The sequence below is a fragment of the Apiospora hydei genome (genome assembly GCF_038363865.1).
Source record: "Apiospora hydei strain CBS 114990 chromosome Unknown utg000006l_segment0_segment0, whole genome shotgun sequence".
Taxonomy (NCBI): Eukaryota; Fungi; Ascomycota; class Sordariomycetes; order Amphisphaeriales; family Apiosporaceae; genus Apiospora; species Apiospora hydei.
The window spans coordinates 5,309,946-5,331,754 of NW_027117365.1; the positions used below are offsets into that span (position 1 = coordinate 5,309,946).

Consider the following 21,809-nt stretch of genomic DNA (forward strand, 5'->3'; position numbering starts at 1 on the left):
TTCAATCAAGATCTTTTCCGCCTTTTTCTTGTGTTTGCTTGCCTGCCTGCCTGATCTCCCTTGCTGCTCCTTCGCTGCCTCGAAATGCATCATAGGGTTACATGTATCCAACGGTTTGCCAGACCACGATGCAACCTCAGGATCCCTTCGAGGTTAATCGCGGCGATCGCAGCCTTCTGATTGCACCCCGGGAATGGAGAGCATCTGAGGGCATTCCTGGGAGTGTGAGAAAGACAGTTGCTCAGGCTGTCGCTTCTCGAGAAAAGACTAGGCGCATACTCGAAACCCCATAAACAGCTCGCCTGACCATTGATTCTGGTTGGGGTAAAGGGAGAACCAGATGCGCCGCAACGAGCAAAGTGCAGCGCCAACCAAAGAAATCTGAAGCCGACGCCGATATCGACTAAAAAAAGATAGCGTTCTTCGATCGACTAACGCCAGGAGGCAAAGAAGAATGATTCCTCGCCAGCATGCAATGCAACGAAAATGAAAACGCACGTTGCTTGTGTAACACCAAGTGCTTCTTGGCGCAACCAGGGTACGTGGTACAGATGGCACCTGAGTTTTGGCATCAATGGAAATTGGTGAGATGAACTGGCGGAACGGTAAACCCCAACCGTGCATTCGAGCCCCGTGATCCCAGCCAGTCCTGATCTGATCCCAGCACCCAGACACAATCCCAATGCCATCCATGGACGCTATTCGCCAGGCTGGCATTCTACGGCTCCCACCTTCCAGCCCACACTAGACCAGGGCCGGTCGGATACGCCGCGGCATGTCTACGTAATTGGCAGAGGGTTAATCACAGGCTAGGCAATCTTTGGTCCTTCCATCACCTGCCTGCCTTGTCTTTCCCACGGGGGAGACCAGTGTGGACTCCAACCCCCAAATCCCCCCCAGTCTGTGTCCATTGCCTGCAGTAGTAAGCACCTATCATGGAAGAAGCTGGGGAGAATCTGGGTAGGGATGACACTTCCCCGCACATCGCACACGTTCGGCCAATATATTAAAGGCGAACACGGCGTTTAGTATGTCTCTCTTATCTTACAAGCGTGCAGGGGTGGTGGTATCGGCCTGGCTTTTTGCGTTTACATAAAGAGCAGACCTGACCCCAGCGAGGCAAGGCTTCCTCGGGCTTGAGACATCTCCCAAGCAACCTCGACGCCTCATTGCTTTGCTACCCTCGGCTTGCATTCACCTGTCACTATCGCCAAACATGGAGAACAACCACGGGATGCCCGTCCATGGCGAGGGCGCCCGGAGAAACTTTGAGGGCGAGGACCCCAATTACCACCCGCCCCATCATGGTAAGCCATACCACTTCCCTTCAGCATTCGAGATGACCAAGCGGTGCCGATCATACCTCTCAATGGATACGGCAGTTACTTACACGATCGCTGCTTAGGCATGAGCACCGGCAAATACCTCGCAACGCGCTTTTCCAGCTTGAAGCCGGCCATGGCGCCAGCCCCGAACCCCATCAAACTGCTGAGAATGCTCACCATGCAAAACTGGGCCTTCTTTGCCGTCGCTTTCGTCGCTTGGGTGAGTTGCTGCCCCGTCGAGACTATACATTCTTGCGCATCGGCCAATTGGCTAACAAATGTTGGCAATCGCAGACCTGGGATGCGTTTGACTTTTTCACCGTGTCTCTGACGGTGGAAGATCTCGCCGAGGACTTCGGCAAGACCAAGACCGACATCACCTGGGGAATCACTCTGGTGCTGATGTTCCGTTCGATTGGCTCCATCCTTTTCGGCATTGCAGCTGATCGATACGGCCGCAAATGGCCCTTCATTGTGAACAACCTGCTGTTCATCGCGCTTGAGCTTGTAAGTTGTTTTGCATTCAATCCTGTTCGGTTCCTCTTTTTGTACAACAGCCAAGCTTTACCAAGCTTTGCGGGTATTCTGGGGCAAGTCTTAGATCGTGGGCCGTTCAATCGAGAGCCAAGCCCGCCATTGCGAACCCTTCCCGCAAGCGGCGCAACTTGGCGATGCCTTGGCTGCAGCGTTGGCAACGACTCTAGCCAAGCCACCCGTGCTTGGCAATAACCCTCCCCACAAACGCAATGTCGCATTATGTGCGTGCTTCCATGATGATACATGCTAACAACCAAAATAGGGAACTGGCTTCTGCCAAACTTATGACCAATTCCTCGCATGCCGAGCCCTGTTCGGTGTGGCCATGGGCGGTTTATATGGCAACGCCGCCGCCACCGCCCTCGAGGACCTGCCCACCGAAGCCCGTGGTTTGATGAGCGGTATTCTTCAGCAGGGTTACGCTTTTGGCTACCTCCTTGCCACCGCGTTCGCCCGTGGACTCGTTAACACCACGCCCCACGGCTGGCGCCCGCTGTTCTGGTTCGGTGCCTGCCCGCCCGTGCTCATCATCCTCTTCCGGCTGATGCTGCCCGAGACCAACACTTACAAACACCACCAAGAGGTGCGGCGCATCGAAGGCGGCAACGTGGGCAAGACCTTCATTGCGGAAGGCAAGGTCGCCCTGAAGCGCCACTGGAAGCTGCTCACCTACCTCGTGCTGCTCATGGCCGGCTTCAACTTCATGTCCCACGGCAGCCAGGATCTGTATCCCACCATGCTGAGCAACCAGTACAACTTTACGCCAAACGATGTCACCGTGACACAGATCGTGGCCAACCTCGGCGCCATGCTGGGCGGCACCGTGGTGGGCTTCAGCTCCCAGATCTTCGGCCGCCGCATCAGCATCATCGTCATGTGCGTCCTGGGCGGCGCTCTGCTGTATCCCTACTCCTTCGTCTCCAACAAGGGCCTCATCGCGGCCGCCTTCTTCGAGCAGTTCTGCGTCCAGGGCGCGTGGGGCGTCATCCCCGTGCACCTCATGGAGCTGTCCCCGGCGCCTTCCGCACGTTCGTGGTCGGCACCAGCTACCAGCTCGGAAACCTGGTCTCGTCGGCCTCGTCCACCATCGAGTCCACCATTGGCGAGCGTTTCCCCCTACCGCCCAAGGGCACCGTCAAGCGCTACAACTACGGCATTGTCATCTGCATCTTCATGGGCTGCGTGTATGCCTACGTCATCCTCCTGACCTTCTTGGGGCCCGAGCATCTCAGCAAGTCCTTCGATGTCGCGCAGGACTCTGACATGGCTGAGGTCATTGAGAGCAAGCATCACCATGATGTTGGTGTGCACCGGCGCGGGAGCTCGGTGGACGAAGAGAAGGCGGTCGCCCGCCAGGTGGAGTAAGAGCGTAGTCTTTTATAAGAGATTTACAGCAAGCATCTCTCGGAGTAGATGTTGCGCGGCATGAGTTACGACGTATGGTGATATTCTACTATTTATGAAGATTTTCGTTTTCTTGAAGGGATTCCTAGATATTACTGATGGAACTCTCATTGATACCAGATACCACGTTTCGTATAGTTAGTCTTCTTGAATGACAGGAATTTGAATATCTTCTAGTGTTTTCTCTCTCGCATGTGTATGTCCATGAGAACTGCATGCGGTCGATGTGTCATCTTGATAAGGACCCCCAATCGTAGGTACCTTGGAAGCTCGGCGGATGCCAGGTAGGTATGATATGATCTAGCCGTCATGCTTCATACCGGAGAAGCAAATTGTCCATCGAGTCCTCTGGTCTGATATTTGCCATTATCCCGTCGTGATACGAGTGTAGCGGCTAAGCATTTCTGATCAACAGGTACACATGCACGAACGCGCAAGCCCGGCAATGTGTTTGTGATGCTTGAAGTCATCTGATCTGTGCACAGATACATGCATATACGACTAGGTATCGCGATTGCCCTCGTACATGCAGAGTTAGTTGTCCATGTCTGCTCCTCCGTACGTACCTGCGCTTGCCTGGTTGCTTGTCGGAGCATCCTCTCCCAATGAACCCCTGAGAAGAGTATGGTCTGACAAGAGACAATGCACCGCGAAGGACCCAAAACTGACATGGATGAACAGATTGGAAATGACAAACTTACTTACCTCCATAGGTACTGAGGTAGCTATCTGAGGCAACATTGCCACTGAGACATGCGCTGCAAACTGGCCGAGTGGTACTTCTTTGACATACCGAGATATCTGGACAATGGACGACAGGAAGTTGACAAGGACAGGCATTTCGAAGACAATAAACCTCTCTCCCTCTTCTCGAACGAAGCCTGGGGAAAAAAGGGTATGCTTTGTTGCTGCATGTTGTCATGAGTCCTCCATGCCCGGGTGACTGGATGTTTCCATCAATCCCCCTCCCCCTCCCCCTTTTCTCTCCCCCATCCATTCCAAACCACGAACTCTACGAAGTCGAACGAGCTATTATCCCCAGTCTCAACATAACCCGGTACCCAGCTATCAAGAGCATCACCACCAGCAATGCCCCACCCCCTGTTCTTGTACCGTCTGCAAATGCCCCAACCAGGCCCAAGAAAACGAGCCACACTCCTCTAACCTGTGCCTCGTCTGCGAAAACGCCCGCCTCTGGGGCAAGACGGCCCCGACCTACAAGGGCTGCCTCTGCGTCTGCAAGTGCAAGCTCGAGCGCGCGCCGGGCGCGCTCCAGTGCCACGACTGCCTCGACGAAAACGCCAAGAACCGCAGGCGGCACCGTCTGCACGGGAAACCGACCAAGAAAAGGGCAAGGGCGGGAAGAAGGCCCGAACCAGGCATCGAGGTTTCCTACCTGAAGCGAGGTCATCTCATATAGGCAACAAAATGTATAGGGATGTGTATACCGCGAATATATTACAGTACTCCTTCGTATATATACCTGATATGTCTTATTATGTATTCCAACCTCATACTTTTAGTCCCTAAAAGCGCGCCTGTGACCCCAAACAAGAAAGTGATTAACCAGAACTCACCCAAGGCCACCACGTAAACGCCAAAGAATCCACATGAACGTAACGTGGTACCAAGTATATCATCGGCAAACCAGTTGAACAGAAACTCGACAACTCAGACGAAGATCTGTTAGTCCGATCCCCAGTACTTGGCCAGCCCATGACGCTGCGACGAGGCCTCCTAAAGCACCTCCTGCGTCTGGTTCGACTTGGCCGTGAGGACCTTCTCGAGCCCCCTGGATCATCTCCTTGAGCTTGGCCACCTCTTCACTGAGCTTCCGCACCTCGGTGACCGCCGGCTCCTCCTCGACATTGCTCTTGCAGTCGGCCACCTTCTTGGTCCAACCCTCAGCTTCGAAGTCGACCTGGTCCGCCATCTGCTCCCACTCCTCGGTCGTGTCTTCGTCCTCCTCGCCACGCGACCGGTTCGACCGGATTTCCTTGGCGTTTCTGACCTCGAAGAACGCGGCGCAGACGAGCAGCGGCGAGTAGATGATGGCCATCACAATGTCGTTGAGCCACTCGTACGTCTCCTTGGGCAACCACCACTCGAACGGGATGATGAGCAAGAAAATTTCGATCAGGTTGAACGGCGCGATGAACACGTTCTCGTCAGGTGCGCGCACGAACTGCATCGTCTTCTGCGCAAATAGACCCAGGAACTCGTCGTCGGCGTTCTCGTAGATATCCTCGTAAGCGCTGTTGTACAGGGCAATGAGGACGTTGAGCAAGATAATCTGGGTGACAATAACGTTAGTTCTTCCATTTCATCCTATGGAGGGAGTCAAGGTGCGTCTTACCATGATAATGAACGTGAAGACGTAGTACAGGATAATACCGAACGGCGGGCTGAACTTTTCGAATCCAGTGAAGTCGGGGCTTTGCATGATGGCGTTCAACATGGCCTGGACGACGAAGACGATGTCGTCGGCTACCAGGTCATCGGCGAAATCCATGCCGATGAAGGCCTGCAGGAAACCCACGATCATGAAGACGAGCAGGGCAAAGAAGATGACACTTTCTCGCATCATGACCTTGACCACGACAAGCATGGCGCCGAAGAAACGGAAGCTGTCGAGGTACAGCAGCAGGCGTGCCCAGAAAAGCGGTGCGGCGAAGGCGAGGAAGTTGTAGCTCATCGTATTGAAGTATTGACGCTCGCCAGTCCCGTCCCACGGATGACTAAAGGCCACGAAGCGGAGCGCAAGCGATACAATAAGGAGAGAGTAGAGGACGAAGTTGAATGCGTTCCAGAATCCAATGATTTGCATACCGGCTTTCCATACTTTGGTGACCTCGTCGCAAATGAACCCGAAGGTGAAGAGGTACAGAAGACCTTCGACCACGTCCAGATCACCGTCGCGGTTGATAGTATTGATAGCACCAGTATACAAGCCGAGGTAGATCAGAGAGATGAGCAACTGCGCCGCATTCTGGTACATGGGCGCTCTCATTCGGTCGGGATCGAGGTGTATTATGAAATTCGTGTTGTCGCGCTCCTGGTAGTCGACGAAACTCGATGGGTCGTCTTCGTCCTGGACCAGCCAGCCCTTCCACAGGTAGCTGATACACTTCTGGTATCCGGACGAGCCGATCACGTCCAGTGCGTGCAGGTCGACGGCCTTCTCAATGACATTGACAGGCAGCGTCGACTCGCCGTCAAGGATGATGGAGTAGCGCTTCAGCAAAATGGCATGTAGAAGGTAGCCCATATCCTCCTCGGATTCGATACTGGTTTCGGCACAGCTGTCAGTAACCCCATCGTTGCGCATCTCCAGCGCTATATACACAGGTGTGTATAGAACTCACATGCTCTTAGCAATGACCTCGCAGGCTACGGCGCGGACGCCGTGAAGGTCGGCATCCCACAGCTCGACCACGGCCTGATGCATAAACCAGCGCTTGCAGATCAGCAGGCAGAAGACGACGCAGGCGCGGTACTGCTCGCTACCCGCCTCTTTGGCGGCCTTGACGACCTTCGGGGTGATGACGCGACTGTGCGGACGGCTGATCTCTTCGGCCTCCAATTCGCAAGGAACGGCCTCCTCAATGAGGTAGCGCAGGCGCAGGGCGATCTTGGTGACCTCCTCGGCGGGAACGGCAGACTCGATATGTCGATCGCGGTAGGTGGGGAGGACTGCGTCGCCGGGCGTTGCCAGGTCAGTCACGGCGTTCTCGTCTCCTCTTCTCCTCAAAAAGATTGAAGTATATCTTCTTTTGAATCGCGGCATGGCGCAAAGTGGTCAATTGACCGGCAAGCGCTTGACTATCAAGGGCAGCGAACCAAGCCTGCCTCAATATCCAAGAGGGTAGAAAAGTACTCACGTCTTCGGCGTGATTCATGAGCGCGCCATTCGTGGCCATGCTGCGGGTGCCGATTCCAGCCCAGCAGGCGGGCAAATGTACCAGTTCTTGCCATAGTTCCAGTCTTTCAGATAGCTATTTCTACTAGGCGTTTCCTTGTTGTACTGACGAGGAAAGGAAGCGACGACGACGACTCGGCGGGATTGGGAAGGAGCTCTAGCGGGGATAGGCTCGAGAATACGGCAGGTGCAATTGCATTCGTGTACGGGCCGTGCTATTGAGTCGAATTCGAACCGAATTTCGTCGTGTAACGAGGAGGGCACGTCTGATCGTTAGCTCCTTGTGGTCGAAGATTAGAGCAGCCAATGGGGCTGGATGGAAGCAAGTGCTTCGTTGCCGCGACTCGTGGTGGCTATCGCATTGGGTACTCGACACTTGGGGAAGAACAACGAGAGTAACAGCACACCAATCAATCAATTGAAAAGACACACAAGTTCGCGGTGGGAATATAATCGTATATAGCAGTAGACTAGAAAGAATTCTTCTGGTTGCCCAGCGTGCCAAGTCACCGGGATCGAGCGCGAAAAAACAAGGCCCAGCGTCACGTCCCGTCCAATAGATTGATGTTTTCCTCCGGGCGTTCGTGACTTTTTCTTGCGACAGAGCCGGATGAAGTGGAAGCTGCTGTACGATGACGTTCTGTTGGCCGCTGCACACTCTGCTGTGGCCCTGTGGGAACCAAGGAAGCAACAAGTGGGGGAAACAGCTGGAGAGCTTGAGTGGAAAGCTGGAAAGCTAGCACCTTCCCGGTCTGGGCTGGACTGAGCAAGAACCACAAGTCCGCCAGACCTTCATTCTCTCAATTGATTCCCATCTTCAAGCATCCCACCCGTTAATATCATCGATTGATTTACACGTATGAAGATCCATGGTAAAATACGCAAGCATTAACGCCGAGTCTCAATCATCCAGTCAGACCTCTCAAGCGAAATCAGATATCAATGGCCGAGGAATACCGACTCCCGTCTAGATATACTTCCTCATCCAGTCCCAGAAGAGCTTGCCCACTGCTGAACCATGTCTTTTTGTGGGCTGGGAGCTAACTTAGCGCATCTCTCAACACTATCTGCTAGCCTTACAGTAGGCTACTCCGCCTGTCCTGTCTCAAATCGCATTTGGTCAGTCATATTGCGCTGAGAGATGGGATTATCCCGAGATCATCGCGACTAACCTTAGCCCACATCAAGGACAACGACATCTACCAACCACATATCCAGGCGGCTTTCTGACCTATCATGTAGTACCCGCACAGTCGGCCAGCATACTTGCATGTATCCAACATGCAGCATGCAACATGCACTTCTGCCTGCGACTCTGGACTGTGCTCACAAGCGTGCAAGCTCGCTCACCTTGTTACCAAGACCGAACAGGAGGACTCCGCCGCATAAGCCAAGCCGGTTTCCACTCGCAGTCGTCACATTCTCGGTGAACAAAGAGACAGGCCCTTGGCTAGGCAATCCCCTTTTCTGATTGGTCTGGAGAAGATTCCGGCCTCTACTTTTCCACACACGGAATATGCACCACGCTTACAAAGGTATTGGTCTTGCCCGATGTCGCCAAATGTTCCGGGGGCGGGCTAGGCGGGTGAGATGCAGGTTGGTCACAACGTTCCTACGTTTCTCGTTTAGTTGGTTTGGGTACACCAACGGCCAGCCGCCCTCATGCACCCTCTCACCTACATACTTACCCGAGCTGCACACAAACAAACGTGGGCTCTCCCCGATTTTCGGTCATTGGGTTGCTTGCCCCGTCCGGGATATCACACCCAGAGCAACGGCACCTAATGCGCCTCATACATGGCATGTCCACTACATTACCATGCCATGGATGCCAACGAATCAATCCTCCTCTTGGTGGAGACACGTACCCTGTCCGAATTGGTTCACGAATGCCCACCACACGTCTTTCTTGAGGAGCCGACCTTTGACGGCGAGAGTGAAAGAGGTGAGCTGGCCATGCTGCTGCCGAGCCGCGTATCTGATGCAGAAAGTCCTCGTTTTTCATCTTCGTCCGCATTTTCATCTGCCGGCCCCCAAGGATGGGCAGCAGCGGCTGCCTACAAGGCTGTCTGTCATGGGTTGCCTTGTTCTACCGCACTCCGCAGATGGATAACAGCATCTTACCCTTTGTCTTACCACTTCTTCTGAGAAAGACAGGCATATTCAGCCTAAAACTTCCATGTTCATTTTCTTAAACGCTTTTTGACCATCTTACCCAACGGTCATGAACTAACCTGCACTTTAGTACCACACCAGTCAAGTCACATTTCCAACGCACTCCCCAGCGGGGAGAGAACCATGTTGGTCATGCGGGCAAAGCCATCTCTCAGGGCTGAGTGTAGTCCCCGGTCCCCGGTTCTCGCAGACGGGACAGATAGACGTACTCTGTACTCCCCGAAGATCGTTTTTGGCGCCCGTCAAGTCGCAGCTCTGTGCATGCGGCCATTGGTACATCGCATGTAAGTGCATGCAGATTGTCATCACGTACAAAACCCGCTGCGGCTTACTGCACCAGGCTCTCTCTTCTCTAGATGGTGAGAAGCGGTCAGATGCTCTTTCACCTTTGTCTGCCTGTCTCGCTTGGTTTGTTCAAGCATGCAGCCCCCTCAACCAACCCGCTGGGACTTTGTAGATAATACACTTGATTCATACCCGTCTTGTTTACCCCTCGGCCAATCCTTCTTGATCACCACTGAGCCTGCCTCCTCCATTGTCTCGTGATGCCCGGGGTGAGATACCACACCCCCTTGTTTAACTTGACTGCCTGATACCTATCCAATATCCGGCCCCCTATCGAGGATGGTTGAGAATCGCACGATAGGCCATCCCGGACTCTCCTGCAACCGCCTTGCTTGTACTGGTACTTAGTCACCTTCTCGATAGACTAAGCGGAGCTGCCTTCATTGAACGCAGCCGGCCCATCAACTTCTCCGCCGGGTAGGTTATAAACGCCTCTTGGAAAATTCCGATTTTCTTTTTCCCACAAACTTGTCTTTTCTCTCTTCTATCTGTCCACCCATCAACAGTGGGCTTTTGCCAAGAGAACCTGCTCATTTGCACGCATTCTACAGCTACAAAGCGGGCCGCTTGGCTTATCTGTTGTCATCTTCCGTCCGGACTTCGATTAGCGACCCGACATCGTAGATCCGACGAGATCCTCTGCTGATCGTCACTCGCTGGTCTCTGGGCCAATACGCAAACTTGTCTGACACGGGCAAGAGCCGACGATAGGTAAGAACCCTCATCACCAGACCAGAGGCTGCCAAAGTCCCACACTGATGCTGACCACTCACCGAACAGGCGGCTTTACCAGCACAGTAAGATCGGGCCACACCAGCAACAGGCTTACCAAAGGTAAAACATCTGACGACATTCTCTTTTTGTTCTGGCATACCAGAGCCCCACTGAGCTGCGATTGGCTAACGTCATTCCAAACAGTTTGCTCCCGAGCTGGTTAGTGATACGTAACTGAGCGACGACGCAAGCAAGCGTCCGCCACCTACACACCGTAACGGCTGTGAGGGATATGGACACCTCATCCACCCTCGGCTCGGCTACTGAGAGCCTCAAAGGCACCATGCCTTTGAGTGACACCATGGTCGAAGAGACCTTCACCGCGGATATGAAGCCTGCTGCCCCGGCCGCTGAGGCCGGTAAGGCGGGTGGAGTGGCAGGTGGTGTCAAGACCGGCAACCCCACCGACGAGGGAAAGAAGCAGGGACTCGACGGCTGTAAGAAGAAGAAGACCAAGAAGTCGAACAAGGCAAAGGCCAAGGCTGGCAAGAAGAAGGTCACCGTATCTCGAGATGACGACTCTTCCAGCAGTGATAGCGAGGCTGTCGAGCACACCGCGGAGTCAACCTCTGACGATGATACTGACGATTCCGACTCCGATTCTGAAGAAGCCTCGTCAGACTCGGAGCCTGATATGGAGGTCTTGCGGAAGTCCAATGAACTGAAGAAGTTGATTAAGAAGGTAGAGAAGCAGCGGCGAAAGTACAAGTCCTCCCCCAAGTCGACGACCAAGAAGTCCAAGAAGCAGCTCAAGACCCGCGCCAAGGTTGATGGCGAAGACAGCGATTCTAATGATGACGAAGAGAAGGCTGATGATTCGGATCTCGACGAGGCTGATGAGTATGATGAGGTGGAGGGCGCCTCCCCTCCCCAGGACTTGGTGCTGTCCCAGATCTCACAGGAGCTCAAACAATTTGTCCAGGTGCAGCTTAAGCAGCAGCAGCAGCTTGATCAGCTCCTGCGCATCATCACAGCTTCCGGTCTTGGCGGCATGGGTAACGCTGGCGGTCTGGGTAACCTTTTGGCTGCTAATGCGGGCTTGCTGAACCAGGGTCTGTTGGGCAACAACGGCAATGCTATGGGACTGGCCGGTCTCGGTCAACAGAACGCTGTTGGGGGTCTTGTTGGTACCGGTACTATTGGTCGCGGCGGCGCTAGAGGAACTGGTCGCAACCTTTCTTCCAGCGGAGGATCGCGCGCATCTGGTCTCAAAAGTACCAGAACCGAATACATCGATGACGATGATGAGGAGGACGATGCTGTCCTCGGTGGTGCTGGAGGCCGGGGTCCCGGTCGATCTTCTCTCACCAACAACAAGCGTGCCGCTGCCGCTTCTTCGTCCAACAACAAAGGAAAGAAGACCCAGAAGCTGGAGTTCAAGCGCGTCGACCAGGTCTGGGACTCGCAGATCCACAACTACAAGCTGCAGGACACGGCCAAGCATGCGTCGGACGCGCACTACAACGAGTACCTGTTCAACGTTCGCCGCACCTTCGATTGGGAGAACAAGTTCAAGGCGACCGTGGTCGACATCAAGAGCAAGAAGCTGCGGGAGTGCCTGCAAGAGGTTATTGGGACCGTTAAGGGGGTCAGCCTCGTGGAGGAGACGCCGAAGCTGGATCCGAACATGCTGTTTCTGTAAGTTTTCCCTCCTTCCCTAAGTCAGTTACCGCCTATGGGCGAGTATCTTGAGATACATATTTGGCTAACCCAAACCCATGTAGGTACTTGGAGGATCTTCGCGAGCATCTTCGAAAGCTCAAGAGCGTGGTCGTCGAGGCCAAGACCAAAAAGGAGCGCAAGAAGCAGCAGGCTTGGGTGGATGATAAGCGACGCCACCTGAAAGTCCTCATCAAGTATCTGGACAAGGACTACGCCCAGGTTAAGAAGAAGTGAGTTCATCTCAGAACCTAGTCCCTGTTTCATTATCATGAGAGACCTCGTGAGGGACAACCCGTGTGTATGATGACATGATGTAACTAACAGCCAAACCTCCTAGCCTGTACCCTCTTCTCGAGAATGGCCTCATCACTTTCGACCTGCTCTGGGCCTTGTGGAAGCCGAACACGCTTGTCTTCACCACCACCTACGGAAGCCCCGAGGAGCATCGCGTCTTCAAGGCGGAGATTGCTGAGAAGCATTACAGCATGCTCAAGGGCGAGACATACTATGTCGAAGGCAAGGTAAGCATACCTCATACCCTAACATACTCATTCCCTTCAACCTCGAGACTTTTCTTGGTCTCATCTTGCTCTTGCATACTTATATAATATGCTAACCAACATTACCCACCCAGTACTTCGAGTACGACGGCAAGAACTTCGGCTTCGGCGTCATGGCCGAAGAGCTTCCGCACTTCCAGGGCTCGCGCCGCATCGACAGCCTGGCCTGCTACCCGCTGGCCTACCATAAGGACGAGGCCGCGGTACGCCGCAACCTGATCGAGCGCGGCAAGAAGTTTGTGAGCCTGGGCGGCGTCCACTACAAGTGCCACCAGGGCCTCGCCTACTACAAGAAGAAGAAGTCGGTGATCCGCGTCGAGGTCAACAGCCGCATCATGGTCGACCCGGCCATCCACCGCCGCAACAACCCGAACTACCCCATCTCCATCGTCCGGCCCAAGGTCGAGGACATCGACATCCTTGGTGACTCTGATGAGGAAGATGAGGAGGATGAAGATAGTGATGGCGGCGATCACCACGAGGCTGGTTTTGCGAGTGGTGCGCTGCAGCCGGCGCTGGGCGGAGGCAATAACGAGAGCGGCGAGGAATCGGTCAAGATGGTCACCATCTACATCAAGAACAAGGAGGGAAAGTTGGAGGGCCACACGATTCCTGCGGATGAGATCGACAGCTTCGTGCCTAAGGAGCAGCTGGACAAGGTCGAGAGCCAGGGCTCCAAGGAGGATGACGCCAAGAAGGATACCAAGGGCAAAGCTGCCTCCGCTTCTGCTACCACCACCAATGTCCCCGAATTCAGCGACGAGGAGTACCTCATGGCCTCCCCTGTCGTTCTGGGCTTCGCGTTCGGCGAGAAGCTGTGGCTCGAGTTCACCGTCTCGGGCATCAAGGATATCGTTTGGAACGAGCATGCGTACGACTCCCTGGTCCGGGAGCCCAACAAGAAGGAGATTGTGCAGGTAAGTTGCTTTCCAATAATAGCAAGCATCGTCATCTTCCGAGGCTTGAGATAAGTTGCTCTTACTAATCCCTGTTTGCGAACAACACACAGGCCCTCGTCGAGTCCCACAAGTACCACCCCACCGAGAGCATCGACGACGTGATCCAAGGCAAAGGCAAGGGCCTGGTCGCGGTCCTGCACGGCCCTCCAGGCACGGGCAAGACACTGACGGCCGAGGGCATCAGCGAGTTGCTGCGCTGCCCCTTGTACAACGTGTCTGCCGGCGACCTGGGCACCGACAGCCGGTACCTCGAGGCGGAGCTGCAGAAGACGCTCGACATCTGCCACGCCTGGGGCGCTATCCTGCTGCTGGATGAGGCGGATGTGTTCCCAGAGAAGCGCAACATGGCGGATATCCACCGCAATGCCCTCGTCAGCATCTTCCTGCGCCAGCTGGAGTATTTCCAGGGGATCCTGTTCTTGACTACGAACCGGGTTGAGGTAAGCTTATCCAACGAACACTGTGTTGAAGTAAGATGACTAACCGTGAGTTACCTACATACAGTCATTCGATGAGGCGTTCCTGTCGCGCATGCACATCCCGCTGCGCTACGACGAGCTCGACAACAAGGCGCGCAAGGCCGTGTTCAAGATGTTCATCGAGCGCGTGCGCAACAACGGCACGGCGACCAACGCGGCGACCACCCTCGAGGATGGCGATTGTGAAGTCGCGCCCGTCAGCGAGCCGGCCAACCGGGTGGCCGAGTTCACGGACGAGGACTACAACGAGCTCGGCCGGTACAGTCTGAACGGCCGGCAGATCAAGAACACGGTCATCACGGCGCACCGGGTCGCGCGCCAGAAGGGCGAGCCGCTCGGCATGCGGCAGATCCGCAACTACCTCGGTATCGTCATGGACTTTGAGCGCGACATCAAGGGCGGACCGGGATACCAGGAGGCTATGCGGTCCTACTTCTAGTGAGGTGGACAGGAATGAGTGCATCCTACGCCGGAGGACTTGCTTGGAGTCCATCGTCCGTTTCCCCGTTGCCCAACTTGAGTGTCGCTGAGTATCGCTTACGTTCTATTTCTCGCCGACTTCTTGTTTAGAAGGACAAGTGTTCTCGCCGACATCGCCGAAGAAACTGGGAGAAGCTGGCGCAATCGTCGAGGATTCTACATAGATAAATCGGTAGATATGGCTCCTTGTTTTCTTGTACGAGTATAAATCATGAATTTCCTTGTGTCTCTGGGATTGTGTTATAGTGGTGGTGTGTATGTAGTGGTACTATTGTCCGCAGCTTCAGATTTCGTGTTCTCTGTTTCACATTGGGTATTGGGTCTGACTGGTGAATAATATCTAATTGCGGACTGCTCCTTTGACACCAGCCACCCATGTGTGTTACTGGCCGCACTTACTACAATATATGCGCATGTTCACATTATCATGACCGGAAGCCGGCTTTCTTCATATGTCTGTGACTCGTGGCTTGCCGGATGTAACGAACAATGGGCGCAGGTTGACAGCAGCCAACGACTGACTGCTGAACAGAGTTTCTCAGGATAGATCTGCGACGCGTGGCTTGTCAGGAGTAGATGTGCATGGCATCCCACGAATGTTATATGTCACACCTACTGAGCCTACCTACTTTATGGGAACCGGATGAACATAACGAGAAACGAGATATCCGAGAGACGAATTATCCCAATTCAGCCGACCAATGAAAAACACGGGAATTGTTCCGTAGGATCCCAAAGGCTATATCGTTTTATGACGTATCTCGGAGCTCATTAGATGATGGATGGGGAAGGAAGCGAAGGAGCAAGAGAGTGTGACCTGAGAAGTCAATCGGTGGCGATCGTCCAGGGGTACATAATGCTATATCTATTTGGACACAGATGCCAATCGCGTAATACGCCTGGGGGAGAGAACCAACAGGCAAGGCACAGCAAAACCCGAGCATTAGAACACAACACGTGGTCATGAACTGACTGTGCATCGCGAGGTCACAATCAGCAGATCGGATTGATCATTCTTGGGGAGACTGCGGGGCTGATGCCCATACTCGGTTGGGGTTTTGGAGGGGCGGCCAACGATCCAACCCACTATCAGCTAAGCGAGATCTCTCCCCTGTAAGCGCGAATCGGCGTTCTGTATTTAGCACCTTTACCGGGTTTCCATGCGCTGTAGTGGGAACCAAACAGAAGCCAAGCTTTGGCTAAGGGGCCAGAAATAGCACCAGGCGTCCACTGAAGTTGGGTTGGTTCCTGGTTTCTAGCGGGAACCATACATTAGACCCCCCAATTCTTTCACACCACCTTCCAGCTTCCAATCTTGTGTTGTTGCATGTTGAAGACCACCAACATGATATTTATTATATCTACCGCGGGGAACGCACGCAGAACGACACGAACAACCCTCGGTCCCTGGATTCAGGTGACACTTGTTACCTTGATTTTTTGATCGCCTTGATTAACAAGTCGGAGATTGTGCAGGATCTGAAACAGACCATCAGCAGCAGCAGCAGCAGCCTTTTCTATCTGTCTGTAGGATCAGATTCTGGCGAGGAGGGCGCGAGACTCGTAGTAAGCTTACGTACATCAAGAACTCCACGGAGCTCGGAAGGGCCATGTTGATTTTGGGACCTGGATTCCGAACCAGGATCTGGACCATTCCGTTCGCCTGAATGCACACCCGAAAGCTGTCAACCCGTTAGATGGCCTGCTATCAATCTGCGACCCTCGCGTGCCTTTCGTGCTGCACCAGCGGCAGCTGCATCTAGGTAGGACCAGGTATCGGCTGCAAGGCACAACGGTTTTATCCGCGTATATCACTTCTGACATAACATACTAATGGTTCCACAGAGGCAGTGACTTGCTGGAATAGCATCGTGCTTATCTTCGATTACTTACTATGACTCTATGTAACCAATACAATACGGGCGCATACGGGCTTGAGGCAGCCTACCTACTTCTTTCTGTGAAAGAAGCCGCAGTCCCTGGCATTTAACCATGTGGCGCCGATGTTGGCCCCCTTCATTGAAAGGATTAGGGGAATGGGGGCGATGCCTACTGCCTTCTCTCCACACGCCCAACGACAACTTGCCCACACCACCGGAGCATCTAGGCGTGGAGCCGAAATTGCCAAGCAACTCTCAGGAGGGCAGCGAAAGGATTCTCAGTTACAGTTAAGAATCCGCGCTTGGCGGCTCCTTCCCGCCCAGGGGTGGAGGGGCACGACGGATGTTGGACGCCATGCGGCCGTGGAACAACGGGCGACATCTATCTCATGGGGGCGTAGTAAATGAATGGCTTCATCGCAGCACTCAAGGTTCTATATAATGTCGACGCTGATCCCTCGAGTAAGTTGCGCCTTGAGTTTTGTTCAGACCATCTTCAGCGTTTCGACTTCCACACCGGAGTCTTATCACCCCTTTCTCAAGAGGTAGACATCTAAAGTTCCATTTCCCACACTCACTTCCTTCTGCTCCTATCTGTTGGCCATTGCTTCGGGTTTCCGAGTCTTCTTACTTCTATTCATCTCGATATCGTACCTTCCATGCCACGATGTTCTTCTCCCACATCCTCGGATCTCTGACCCTCGCGGCCGTGGCAGTCGCTGCCCCGACCCCCGAGCATCCTCCCCTGAGCGACCGGCAAGCCGGCACGCCCTACACCGGCATCCTGACCCCGGCCCAGTGCGAGGTCCTCGTGCCGCGCAAGACGGCGGGCGACGCCGACCAGGGCGGCCTCGGCCTCGCCCTCGAGAACGCCGACAAGCAGCCCCGCAGCTACTTCGTCTACTCCAACGGCTGCGACACGATGCCGTACATCGAGGTGGCCGGCGTGCCCGCGGGCAAGACCGTCTTCGTCTCGCTGCCCGCCCGGTTCCAGGGCCGCGTCCAGCGCGGCACGCACGAGGTCCACGTCGCGCGCACGAAAGGGGACGACACCTCGCTCGGCACCTGGCTCGAGCTCGGCTACGACGCCGACGGAAAGTCGTACGGCGACGTGTCGCTGATCCGCGGGTGCGACGGCGCCGTCTCGCTGCGGACGACGGACGGGACGGGGGTGGCGACGGGGTTCAGCGCGCCCTGCATGCAGGGCGCGCCCGCGGGCGCGATCGGGACGAAGCCGAGCGGGGGCAAGTCGGTGAAAGCGACGGAGCGGTCCAAGACGCAGAGCGATGCCGACCCGAATGACGGGAGGCCGGTCGTGCTGCCGGTGCCGCGGGATTGGCTGCTCAAGAAGCTGAGTGACGACAAGGGCAAGGCGGAGACGAAGGCGTATATTGACGATTTTCATGGAAACCCGGTCATTTGCGACACCAAGGGGAGGTGGCATGCCACTTTCCATCAGGGCAACCCCTGATCGCCTTCTTCATCTCTTTCTTCTTCTTCTTCTTCTCCATTCGCTTCTTCTGTCCATGTGGCTGGGCCTTGTATAAAAGCTGGCTGTTTTTTTGGATTTACTTTACATATCCCTGGGCTTTGGGCTCGGGGTTTCTCTCATACGGAATGCGAGGAGTTGGTGATTCTATGGGCAATGGGCGTTTAGGTGGTTACATCTGTTATGGATTGGGTTGGATCCCGGTGCTTACTTCTTCATTTTGTCTAAACTTCGATAGCATTGCATAACTTACAGACGATACCCTCAGTTGCAATTGATTGTGGAGTGTACCTGCGTATCCTGATATTTTCACTCGCATATTCTCACGGAATGAGCATTGACAAGCCAACTTCAGTGGCAGTGGCCCATTCCTTACTCCGCGACGTGGCAGAGCGTTGATTGATTGAGGATGAGATGGACCGACGACTTGCCAGAAGACTGACATTCAATGATGTGTCGAAGAGTTCTAGTGCATGGGTTCTTTCCCAATTGGAGGATAACTCACATATACGGAGATATGTCTATGCTGATGCTGCTTGATGATCTTGAATCGATATATGGTCTCGAAGCTGCCATCGCATTTGCATTCTACTCAGAGATGGCCGCCAGGCTGGGATCCCAAAGCAAAAGCTCGCCCTCACTTCATAGTGAGTCAGCCGTCTCACTGCCGTCTCACTGCTGCGGATGAAGCGCATCCTTGAGCAGCGACGCCGCCCACGCATAAGCCTCCTCGCGCCGCCTCCACACAAGAGAACCCCCACCGTCCTCCTTGATGCCCTTATCGAACGCATGGCACACCCCCTCAAGCATCTTATAATGAACCTCCCTCTTCTTTCCTCCATTCCCTTCATTCCCTTCCGTCCCGCCCTCCATCTCCCTCAATCGCTCCACTAGCGTCTCGATCTCCCACCGCAAATTATCCCCCTCACAAGTCAAGAACGCCGTCGTCTTGGGAAAGTCGTCAGGGTCCGCGAACCCCGGCGACACGGCCGGGTCCGCCCGCGAAGCCGGGTCGGGCGCGTAGGCGTCGGCGAACATGTTGAGGATCCAAGGGCGCGTGCGCGCGCAGCGAGGGGGAGGGAGGCTTTTTGGTGGTCGCGTCGGTCGCGAGGTCGGTGGAGCCGTAGATGGAGAGGAGCATTTGGATCTTCAGTCCTCCTAGCTTTTCCTCTTTCTCAGTCTCGAGCTTCTGCTTGAGATGCGACGCGGCGACGGCGGCGATGTGGCCGCCCGCGCTGAAACCCGACACGGCGACGCGGCTGGGGTCCAAGTTGTAAGCGGCTGATGCGGCGTGAGAGGCGACCCACCGCAGCGCGTCCTCGGCGTCGTCGATGGCGGCCGGGAAGGGGTGCTCGGGCGCCTTGCGGTAGTCGGCGTCGAGGACGGCGAGGCCGGCGTCGCGGGCCATGCGGGTGCAGAAGTAGGCATCGGTGCCGTGGAGGGGAAGACGAAGCCGCTGCCGTGCCAGTTGACGAGGACGGGGAGCGGGCGACCATCTTCACTGGGCTTCAGCGGCAGGTAGAGATGGGCGAGGATGGTGCGACCGGGGTCGCGCGACGGGATCAGGAAGCGCTTCTTGCGGACCCCGGCTTCCGCGAGGGGCAGGACGGCGTTGTCGCGCCGGATGTGGGCGGCGGTTCGCCAGTGGAGGAGGATGCGGAAGACGAAGACGAAGGTATGGAGGCGGAGGGAGCGGAACAGGCCGCCTAGGAGTTGTTGCAGTGCCATGGCTGTTTATGAGGGGTAACGTGCGACCGCTTACTGCGCAATTCTGCAGGGGGTGATGAACCAACCAGAATGACGGGCGCGCCGATACGAGAGAAAGAATGGAAGGTTTTCTGTATACCAGTCTTCTGATCCGAGGTCGCCTCTGTTGAAACACGATGGTGAGCTACAGAGCACAAGACCAGGCGATGCATTCCGATATATATTGTACTCATGGAAGGTTTCATCCAGTCGAGACGACAACAACCAACCTGAGCCGAGTCGTCGTCCTTGGCGTTCCTTGTCGGAGCCAACACTCGCTATATTACGACGTATTAAGACCCGGCGTGACGGGTCGAAATACCCCTTTACGCCCAATACGGCAAAAAGGGTATTTTCGGTCACAGTCACACCGGATTGAGACAGATAAGCACGTTTGCGTGTTACCTGTTCAAGTTACAACGATAAGCGGCTGCAGAGCCTCCGTGGTACAGGATTACAGTCCCGTTGCATCCGACTGCTGATCCTTGGAGTGGGATACCTCTGGCATTGCCTTATTTCAGTCAGCACATACACTGGGTTCAGATCCCGGGATGAGGTTTCTGGGATTCCCAACACTGACTGCAACCGTTATAGGGTTCATCAGCTTAGATTAGCCACATTTACTTGCCGATGCAGGGTACAATTGCGACATCGGGAACCCCCACCACAACATAGCAGCCGTCCATTCATATTATCCAAGCCACCAGTGGGAACGCACAATTCTTCCACGGCCATAGCTGGACCACTATGCATGCTTACCTGATACAGCCCATCCAGCGTGACCCGACTTGGTTTGCGACACCACCAGCATCTGCAGCGGCATGCTTCCGGATACCTCACTCAACCCGCGACGACCCCCACGCGCCGGTTGGACGCTGGGATTCCCCTTCCACTACGAATTAGGGCGATAGGTCGGCGACGCTCCCAAACCGCGTACCAAGCTTGTTATCCGGGATAAGAAGCATCAACCGAGAGCGACCGGGGATGGAATTTGCCAGCTTTGCTCTGCTGACGACCGGCAGGCTTTAGCCGCATAACCCGGGCCTCGCTCGATGAACATGTTGGGCCACATTACACGCTTGGTCAAGGACTGCGAAGTCAAGCTCCTGCTTTTAAAAGGGCCTGATCCGACTCTGGGGAAGGACTCAAGGTTGTGGGATCTTGGGTAATGGAGCATCTGGAAAGAAAACCTCGCACGTTGGCTGGTGGTCTTCTTTACCATCCCAGGGCTCAATGGCGGCTTTGGTACATCGATGCCGGCGGATAGGTAGCATCGGATTCCGGTGCAGATGATACCCCTGGCTGGCATAAGGCGCAAAGCCACAGAAGCGGAACCTGCCGCTGTCGTTCCTCGGTCCAGTCTCACCCGCGACATGATGGGGTGACCTGATGGATCTCGAGGTCAGCTACCCGTACGTTTGGTACACTTGTCGTACACGAAGCCCACTACGGGTGAGCTGAGTGTTGATGGATAAGAAGTGGCGAACCATCCCGGGATCGAGGTTGAATTATAGTTTTCCCAATTACGGGATCATCCTCGGCCAAGCCCTTCCATGTCATTTCACCACTCCACTATTTCACTCTATCAATTCACTCTAACAGAGTTGCCGTACAGAAAATCCCTGTTGGCGGAAAGTCTATTCTAATTACCAACAATGCATCAGATAATAGGGGGGATCAAGGAACGGCCGAACTAACACATGCCAACGAAGGAACCGGATGATATCCAAAAGAGAGTGAGAAAAAGATGGCCAAATCTTCAAGCCTTCTGTCTTTTTCCATACTCCTTATCTGCCTAGGCACGCAAGATCCAGAACGTGTGAGCATAACGTCCATATTCGATCCAAGTGTAGGGATGGGGACTTGCACACACGATACCCTGCTTGGCCCGCTTCTGGATGATGGTCCTGTCGGCTACTTCCGCCCCACCTCCGCAGTGAACCAGACTGCCGGTAATGAACGATCAATCTGTCAGAGTTCGAGTGACCACATTAGTGTACATGGGACGATCGAGACATTTGCAGCTCACTGTAAGCCCTTGACAGGCATGAATCTTGGCCCCCTGCCGAAGGCAC

The 21,809-nt window shown here is 54.7% G+C and overlaps 5 protein-coding genes across 5 annotated transcripts; 3 read left to right on the forward strand and 2 right to left on the reverse strand.

Annotated features, from left to right (window-relative positions):
* Positions 1 to 1,216: 1,216 nt before the first annotated feature.
* On the forward strand, positions 1,217 to 3,227 carry PG997_008932 (H+ symporter family protein; the record flags this gene model as incomplete). Its single annotated transcript, XM_066813247.1, has 5 exons — positions 1,217 to 1,307; positions 1,406 to 1,545; positions 1,620 to 1,832; positions 2,125 to 2,853; positions 2,916 to 3,227. 5 exons carry the CDS (start codon positions 1,217 to 1,219, stop codon positions 3,225 to 3,227), a joined length of 1,485 nt encoding a protein of 494 aa, XP_066668589.1.
* A 1,710-nt stretch (positions 3,228 to 4,937) lies between these two features.
* On the reverse strand, positions 4,938 to 7,186 carry PG997_008933 (Calcium channel YVC1; the record flags this gene model as incomplete). The annotated part of the gene is made up of 5 exons (XM_066813248.1): positions 4,938 to 4,949; positions 4,996 to 5,559; positions 5,623 to 6,553; positions 6,632 to 6,959; positions 7,144 to 7,186. The coding sequence occupies 5 exons, from the start codon at positions 7,184 to 7,186 to the stop codon at positions 4,938 to 4,940; spliced, it is 1,878 nt and encodes a 625-aa protein (XP_066668590.1).
* Positions 7,187 to 10,762: 3,576 nt separating this feature from the next.
* PG997_008934 (26S proteasome regulatory subunit 4) lies at positions 10,763 to 14,578 on the forward strand (the record flags this gene model as incomplete). The annotated part of the gene is made up of 6 exons (XM_066813249.1): positions 10,763 to 12,117; positions 12,204 to 12,371; positions 12,479 to 12,662; positions 12,776 to 13,618; positions 13,711 to 14,100; positions 14,165 to 14,578. 6 exons carry the CDS (start codon positions 10,763 to 10,765, stop codon positions 14,576 to 14,578), a joined length of 3,354 nt encoding a protein of 1,117 aa, XP_066668591.1.
* A 2,588-nt stretch (positions 14,579 to 17,166) lies between these two features.
* On the forward strand, positions 17,167 to 17,970 carry PG997_008935 (uncharacterized protein; the record flags this gene model as incomplete). Its single annotated transcript, XM_066813250.1, has 1 exon — positions 17,167 to 17,970. The coding sequence occupies one exon, from the start codon at positions 17,167 to 17,169 to the stop codon at positions 17,968 to 17,970; it is 804 nt and encodes a 267-aa protein (XP_066668592.1).
* Positions 17,971 to 18,660: 690 nt separating this feature from the next.
* PG997_008936 (esterase/lipase) lies at positions 18,661 to 19,716 on the reverse strand (the record flags this gene model as incomplete). Its single annotated transcript, XM_066813251.1, is given in 3 exon segments — positions 18,661 to 18,936; positions 18,965 to 19,444; positions 19,462 to 19,716. 3 exon segments carry the CDS (start codon positions 19,714 to 19,716, stop codon positions 18,661 to 18,663), a joined length of 1,011 nt encoding a protein of 336 aa, XP_066668593.1.
* Between the last annotated feature and the right edge of the window lie 2,093 nt (positions 19,717 to 21,809).